This window comes from Limulus polyphemus, unplaced genomic scaffold (assembly GCF_000517525.1).
Source record: "Limulus polyphemus unplaced genomic scaffold, Limulus_polyphemus-2.1.2 Scaffold887, whole genome shotgun sequence".
Classification (NCBI taxonomy): Eukaryota; Metazoa; Arthropoda; class Merostomata; order Xiphosura; family Limulidae; genus Limulus; species Limulus polyphemus.
Window position 1 is genome coordinate 373,009 of NW_013666497.1, and position 8,923 is coordinate 381,931.

The window sequence follows — 8,923 nt, forward strand, 5'->3', positions numbered from 1 at the left end:
CCAAATTGTTTGTGGTATTAACCTAGTGTGATTCTGAAAGGTTGAAACGGAACCTTTTTATTATTAGATCTAGATTGTTTGTGGTATTCACCTAGTGTGATTCTGAAAGGTTGAAACGGACCTTTTTTATTATTAGATCTAGATTGTTTGTGGTATTCACCTAGTGTGATTCTGAAAGGTTGAAACGGAACCTTTTTTATTATTAGATCTAGATTGTTTGTGGTATTCACGCAGTGTGATACTGAAAAGTTGAGATGGGACCTTTTTATTATTATTAGAGCTGGATTGTTATGGTCTTCACCTAGTGTGATTCTGAAAAGTTGAGATGGGACCTTTTTTTTATTATTAGAGCTGGATTGTTATGGTCGTTCACCCAGTGTGATTCTGAAAGGTGTATGGATATACCATTTTTTACTAGCTAACTGCTCCTCGAGTGTAGTTATTTCGTTATAGTATTATTGAGCTAACCAGTGATATTCTCAGTTAGTTAAGATTATGTATAGGAATCTTATAAATATAGTTTAAGTAATTGAGGCTTATAAGATGTATTTCTGTGTACCCTGAGAAGTTTCTCCAACATCCGAACTTCACTTGTTCCTTAACGTATACAGTATCAGTGTGTAAATCCAACTAGAATTAGCGTAAGAGAGACTCAATACTCAAACAGTGAATGAAGAAATGTTTAACGTATCATGGTAAGAAAAGAAAGACACCAATCACGCGAAAAAGAGTTTGTGAAAGTTTCTTGATCTTGTGCCAACGTAACACCATATGTCTAACTGTGTAGAGATGTCAAAGTATGGCGATGAGACGGGTTTCAATCATGGCACTAGAGCTGAAGCAGCAAAAGTTTGGTATTGTGTAAACCACGTTTAATGTTAAAATAAACGTTTCAAATTTTATAAATAATTTAAAGCGATCTGCATGAACATCAGCACTGAAACATATTGTTTGCATACGTTTAGGGATAGCTAGAAGGATAGAGAGAGAGACAATAAATCGGTTGTTGTACATTTAAAAAAAAAACATTAAATTCGCTTCGTGTCTGGTACCGGCTATACGAACAGAGCAACCCTGACCGTGTGTCATTGGCTAATCTAGTTATAGCAATGGTTTTGGTTTATGATGACACGGGATAATTTATGAACACTGAATTAAAGCCGATTCGTAGCCGAAGCACGTGCTGTTTTCATTTCTACAAAAAGTAATGTTAATTTAAATTGAATATTTGCTTGAAGTATGTTACGGGTGAAAACAGGACGGATTAGTCACAGCTATTAAAATTCCATATTAATATTCCATCAAGAGACGTTTACGCCTACTTACTTGGATGCAAAGAGTAAACAAAAAAAAAAACTATAAACTCTGAGAGAAAACATAAATATAGTTTTTAATCTTACTGTGATTTTTTACGAAGAAAAAGTCATAAAATTAAACACCGTTTCATAACTTAATTTGTGTTATTTTGTTACATTGTTTCCCCACATTTTGTTACATTGATTGTCGAGGAATGCCTCAATTTCTTTCTACTCGCCGCTTCTTTATATTTCTTCGGGTGTGGTTCATTAATCGTCACCTTAGTATTATTCGTCTGAATAAACCGCAGTGCATTGTATATCTGCTGTGTAGATTTATGGAATAACGTGTATGACAGTAGTGAAGTTTATTGGATATGTTGAATGCAGTCAGTAAGAGTATTTTTGTTTTGTTTGCTATAAGTGTTGTTTTTCGTTCGATGTGCATAAGAAGTTGTTTGAAGGACTGTCTAATTTGTTAAAATTATTGTTGAGACGGTTTACACGAAACTCGCCAAGCTCTTGGCAAGTCGTGTAATGGAAGATCTAGTAATTTAGTGATGCATTGATATTTTATTATCAGCGCAAGCTAATATTTCAAATGAAGAAGATTATTGCGTTATTTTTGATAAAACTCGGGAAAGAAACAGAAAAGATTGATCTTTATTTTTATCTCTGGAGTGATGACAACTAAGAGTTGATTTATTTCTCTGAGCACGTGATCCTCCTCGCGGTAGATTTTGGCGTTTACTTACATAAACGTTTAAGTAAAAAGGATCATCTTACAGTGTTAAAGAACCCCTCAAAGGCCCAGGACTAACTATAAATATAGATTAATATTATTTATTCGTTTGGGTAGATTTCATCTCAACGAACTCGATGTAGTGACAGGTTGTATAGTTTTGATATCACATAGTTGACTGACCTCTCCCGGTGTCCAGTTTCATATTAGAGTCCTCAGTGTTACAGGGGTTTCTTTAATTCAGTCGGTACTTCTATGAGTTCCCGAATAGAGCGCTTTTGTGAAATTTTCTATTTGATTGTGTTTTTGTTAATGTATACTTTTGAGGCAGCTTGGCAGCCCCGTACTGCATTATTCATTAGGCTGTTGATTTTGTTGTTCATTATGTTTTACTAATGTCGGCCTGATAGAAAGAGCCGTTCATTGAATCAATTATCGCTGTTGTTTAACTGTACTATATAATAACATAATCCAAACCATTGTGACTCGTACTTGATTCGAGAGTCTGCGGTACTTTGCAAGAAAGAAGAAAGTAGTGTTCATATAGACTGAGAACTTTTTTTTTTCATAGTGACAGTATTAGATGTGAGAATTCCGTTTATAGAGAAGTTAATTTCCTCATAACATCTAATAATTTTAATAAAGCCGTTCACAAAAATCAGTCTCGATAGAAATTAAGTACATCATAGTATGAATCTCGAAACTTTATAAATAACGTAAGTGATACACTATAATGACGTAGCAGCCGAAGAGTAATGAATTCGTTACTTTTCTTATGTTTGATTACTTATGCTTGTACACGTGTAAAGATAATCTTAGAAAAAATTCGATTAATCTATTTAAATCGTTTTAACGTGTTTGAATCTCATTACTCGGAAAACAAATACAGAGAGTGTGTAGAGTGGCATTAAAACGTGAATTCTTATAGAGTGTTTCCCAAAATGGGAGCCGCGGACCAGTGGGGACCGTGCAGCTTTTTCTAGGGGGCCGCCAAAAAAATGGGCCTGAAACAAAGATGCTGAATTAATTTTAATTCTAAATAAACAATAAGCAGATAAAAATTATGTTGAATTAATCAAATGATACAGTATATCGAAATGAAATGTTATTGTTTTTACTACGATACTGTTTTTCAATCATCATGCTAAAGTAGTGAGGGGGGGGGTATTTTAAAAAATATTTTAAGGCATTTGTACAAATTGGGAGGGGGCCTCAAACTTTTTTATTCACATCAAAAGAGCCTCAGATTAAAAGAGTTTGGGAACCACTGCTCTATAGCATAACTTAGAAAAATGTTCGTTTAATGACCCGGGTTAAATATACATCCTGGTTTCTGTGTACAGTTCTGTAGATGCAATAACCTTATTCATTTGTCCACATTTCAAAGTACTTCAAACCGTATTTCCATAAACCACAACTAATGTTAGAATAAAGAAGTGAGTTGTCATATATACATATCAACGCAGTGAAAATAATAATAAAATATAACTTTTGTTATTTTATCCATTCCTTTGTATTGCTTTATGCAAGAATAGCAACTATTCTGGTGAAAGAAGTGGCGTAGTTTCGAGTTAATGATTTCTTTACTCCAGAAACACCGGGTAAACTTGTTATATCACGCGTTTTATTCGTCTCGAGGGAAGTTCCGGTAGCCAAAAGTGATGTTTAAAAGATATTCAGAGTGAAATAAAACTAGCAAGTAATTTCACAAGTTAATTAAACCACGTATAAAGGATGCTATCGATATGAAGATAAGAAACGATCACATGCACACTAGATAGCTGTATTCTGTAATATCATTTTTTAATCGGAGGGTGAGGTGCTGTTATTTTACCCCAGAAATTTGATACAGGTGACGTCGTCTATACATTACTTGGTGTGGGTATATTTGGGGCCTCCGGTATTTGTTTTCGCGGACATGACAGTCAAAACGTCCATCGTAAACTTCAATTACAGTTAAGGCATCACTTGATTCTGTAAGTATGATAAACATGCCGGTTTCTAGAGGGCAGGCGGGATGAAAGCCAGTTTACTGTGAGAAGGCGCGGTTTATCACTAAGCTCACCGTAGAAAAACGAGGATTGGGTGGCAGCAAGTGAAACTAAATCTTAAGGTCAGACGTAATGTTTCTCTTAGAGCCCTTAGATCTGTCACCCATGGCCTCCTGGTGGCTGTAAATGTAACTTTCATCGTAGCACAAAGCCTCGATTGTGGTGATAGGTTTGCATAGCCATAATAGCGATTATATGTTCTCTATTGACTCGAGCCGTAGCACAGAGCTCTTCCAAGAGGTTAAAAACGTTGCCTTGACTAAATTGACGTATTACGTTCGTCTTAATCACGATCTCCAAGCAGGAAGAATGTTAATATACTGTCATATGTTGCCCTTTACTCCTTCGGCTCTGTTTATTGATTTAGTGTAAACACTGAAATCACTTCATTGAAGTTAAGGTTTTTTAGGTTGTGGTAAGAATGGTCGTTTATGAGAAGCCCGAGTTACGGTAAACACTGTGTGTGTGTGTGTTTGTAGATCTCTCCTCGGAGGGCAATACAAGTGAATTACAAACTCATGTCGAAACTTAAGCTTTCATCAACAGCCTTTTCCGTTTCGTCTTTCTTCTGCAGATTTGGATTGTTATTTGTGTATTGACACTTGAAACTTAGAGCTTTTTCATTCCTTACTGTATTATCAAACACAAATAGTATTCCTTACTGTATTATCAAACACTAAAAGTGTTTGATAATACAGTAAGGAATACTATAAGTGTTTGATAATACAGTAAGGAATACTAAAATAGTATTCCTTACTGTATTATAAAACATTATATAGCATTCCTTATTGTATTATCAAACACTATATAGCATTCCCTACTGTATTATCAAACACTATATAGTATTCCTTACTGTATTATCAAACACTACATAGTATTCCTTACTGTATTATCAAACACTATATAGCATTCCTTACTGTATTATCAAACACTATATAGCATTCCTTACTGTATTATCAAACACTATATAGCATTCCTTACTGTATTATCAAACATTATATAGCATTCCTTACTGTATTATCAAACACTATATAGCATTCCTTACTGTATTATCAAACATTATATAGTAATTGTCTCTCTTTCTCTAGAAGATCACATATGTCTCAATATTGAAGGTTTGCGCAGATAGATCCAACGGGAATTTGTATACTTAACAAGAGTATGTTATTTATGTAAACGAAGCCGTGTGTGTCTGTGATTAAATGAATTCATGAGGCCGATTTGTTAGCATTCATATTTGTTGGCGAGTTGAATTAGCTGAGAAATGTTTATTTTAATCATATTAATGGTAATTTGCATTTTTTCTTTGACACTGATTATATGTCCCAGTTAACTTAGCTACCATAATTTACTCCATTTTGGCAATCCCTGCGTATTACTCCAGGTCTTAAGTTTCTGTGGATATCATTTTTTTTATTGATTCTTACTTGTATAAGCCCCTATTCTCAATCGGCGTAATGTCGTCAAGAGACAGTAAATGAGTATGTGATATTAATATAAGTTTGTCAGTAAATGTTTATTTAAAGAACGTCACCATTCTCCCTATAGCAAATGGGTTATGAGCCCTCCTAAAAGTCTGTAGGAAGTGATCCATTCGGTTTTAATTATAAATAATAACACAAACGTAATTATTTGAAGCATTTAATAGACGTTCCGGAATCTTCTGAATTCCATCTTCAGCTAGAGACCCAAAAATACATAATGATAATGACACCAGTAATGTGATATACTCTATAACAAATGACATTATACAATTTGAATATAAAAGGAGGGGAGGGGTGATGAACAGTAGGTATTGCAAGTTGTTCATTTTATTTATTTTTTTATCAAACTGTATGTTTCCTCGGTCGGACAGCGGTAAGTTTGTGTATTTAGAACGCTAAAATCAGGGATTCGATTCGCCGCGGTGGACACAGCGGATAGCCCGTTGTTGCTTTGGTCTAAAATAAACAATCAAACTGTGTAATAATATCATTTTTTAAAGAGTATATCACATTTTTGGTGTAATTACCATTGTGTATTTTTGGATCTTTAGCTTACTGAAGATTTCGAAACGGTTATTGAATGCTTAAAATAATTACGTTCGTATTGTTATTTATTGGAAGTGCGTTCAAGACGCAACTGTTACCATAAGATGACTTTGTAGAAAGATAACTCATTTCTTGCTGCTTGCTCACAGGAAAGACAATCAAGATACATTGCTGTGGTATAGAGCTGAAATGATTGTTTACCCTGTTACTTCTTTACTGTGGATGTGTAGAACAATGTTTTAAAATCTAATGGGATTGAATATGGTGAGAGTTTTACGTGATTATTTTTTTTTTAATATTTCTATCCGGATACAAAAAATAACTACACCGTCGTCAGAACTTTCCAGCCTCGCCACACGAAGAACAATACCATGGATGAACGTAGTGGATTGCAAACAGGTTTGTTTGAGCTTCGTAGCTTATCGAGAAAATTTCATAGTGCTATTTAGGGTAGTGTCCAATCCGCATTATCAAGCGTTCTTAGAAAAATCGGTAAGTGAGAACATCCCAGCAGTGGTAGTGTTTCAGGCTGGATGTTTGATATATATATACACGCGGATTATTCTTATTGTCTAAAGTCTGTAACTAAAGGGTATTTGTGATAGAAACCACTTTTCTGATGATTTCAGATCGACTTGACGGCCTTCGCGTTGGGAAGAAGAAACACTCGTCTTTGGAAGAATATCTTCAACTCCCCGATGACTACGAACAGCGGGAATCGCGCCCTGGACAGAAACGGGTGCGTGTCATTATGTTGTTGTCATTCATATCCTATCCTTCGAGATGTAAATTGTTAGGGTTTACTGTGAACAGGAAGTGGTAAGAATTTTTGTAGCACCGTCACTGTGCAACAGTCAGAGGTGGGCGTGTACTGCCGTCGTGGAATACCGTTTATTGGAGACGTCGACCGTGAAAGCTGAATCACGCAGTCCGACAGTATGTTATCAAACACCGAGTACATCTTTGTCATAACTATATTATGGTAGCACGCTGTGAGAAGATTGGTCATGAATTACCCAGTATGTTTTAATTTTGATACAAAACTTTTGTATTTGTAACATTTCAAATATTTGCGAGTGTTGAACAAACACAGGTGAAACTGGCAGCAACTGCTTAGTTCAGCGTATCGCTTGTGGAGAAAGTCTTGAAGGACTAATCCACAAGAGTAGCACAGATGGAAAAGGACGACGTTTCGAAAGATTTTCGTCAGAATCTCAATGACTCAGCGGTAAATCCGAAAGCTTATAACGCTAAAAAACCGCGTTTCGATAATTATGGTGGGCACAGCACATATAGTCCATTCTGTAGTTTTGTGCTTAAACAAACAAACAAAACCACCTGTGCTACTTTTGAAGATTGGTCCTCCAATACTTTCATCACAAGTGTCACTCTGTACTAGAAAGTTTGCTGCACAATTCGCCATTATCTGTTCGTCATGAATATTCTGCCTTAAATCACCCATAAAAAACTTAAATTATTTAAAAAAATTAAATAAACTGTATTATTCTAATCTTTAATATTAATTCCTATCTTAGCGTTTCAGATAAGAACAAAAAAACATTGCGGTAAAGTGCAAATTAAGTCTTCAAAAAGTTATCAAAACGATAGGCGATTGGATGTTAATAATACTCGCAAAATGCTTAATTTTTACATTTCTTAATTAATATAAAAAAAAACATGTCCAAAAATTGGGTCTAAATTATTTTTTTCATTGACGAGAATGTAACGTATAGACTATCCAGTTAAAGAAACACAATAATTTAATCCTGAAACTAAATGCAAAGTTAATTTTGTTCTGAATTTTTATTTATTTTTTTCACAAATTATCTGACACGTTTTTTTGTTGTTGTTGCTTTACTTGAAATTGAACCATTTATATACGTGGAATGTCAGTAACGCATTATTTACAACTATACAAAAGATACAACAAAACCACACCATAAAATTTCCTCACAACGAAGGAAGATGTTTTCAATAAAAAAGCCCAGTTATCTGATATTTATATTTTTACGAACTCGTTAAGTGAGCAATATGAACAATGGATGATAAGTGATCTATTTTCACGTGTTTATTGGGCAAATGATCCTAATTTACTCAACAATATCGGCCCCATAATGTGGTATGAACAAAACAAAACCTAATGTGTGCCATTAAAACTTGTCGATGTCAAGACTGAAGAGCAAACAGGTAAGCGTTTACTATTTCATATGATAAAGTAATGAAATGAATATATTTAAGTGTTCGCAATTACTTTTTAAGTAGTATAAGTTTAAATATCGGAGCGTTTCTGTTCCAGTGTACTGTTGGCTGTGTCGAGGTAAGTACACTTAGTTTATGATCAGTTGTGTGTAGATTTGTATCCCTTTCCACAATAATATAACCAGTCTGTGCTACAAAATATACAACAACTAAACAAACTACCAAATATCTTCAAGCAGTTTCTTCATTAGATGCAAAGAAGGGGGTATAGTCGAGGAATAGAAAAATTAACTAATTTGCATCAGATTTTCCAGCCATCCGTATTCTTAGTGTAATGTTTTAGTTATTTTTTCTTCCATTTTAATACAGTGTATCTGACGTACTCTAGCATTATCGTTAATTCATTTTGTACATCATACACTACACTACTGGTCACTTAGCTCTTCAGATGTGAGAAATATATATATATATGTGTGTGTGTGTGTGTGTGTGTGAATTTTGTCGACTCTTCACTGTCGTTTCTTTATTATTGTTGAATAAGTGGCCACATTTCTAATAGGTTTGAGCTTTTTTGGGGGGGGGGGAAGTAACGTGATGCTCTTGTTT

The 8,923-nt window shown here is 34.6% G+C and overlaps 1 protein-coding gene across 2 annotated transcripts in view; it reads left to right on the top strand.

Moving 5' to 3' along the window:
• LOC106461050 (YLP motif-containing protein 1-like) overlaps positions 1-8,923 on the top strand; it is a 65,993-nt gene that overhangs the window by 53,772 nt on the left and 3,298 nt on the right. For both annotated transcript variants that reach the window (XM_013920835.2, XM_022387875.1), the window contains exon 19: positions 6,748-6,857. In XM_013920835.2, coding sequence (XP_013776289.2) covers positions 6,748-6,857 — 110 coding nt within the window. The remainder of the gene's footprint in view (positions 1-6,747; positions 6,858-8,923) is intronic.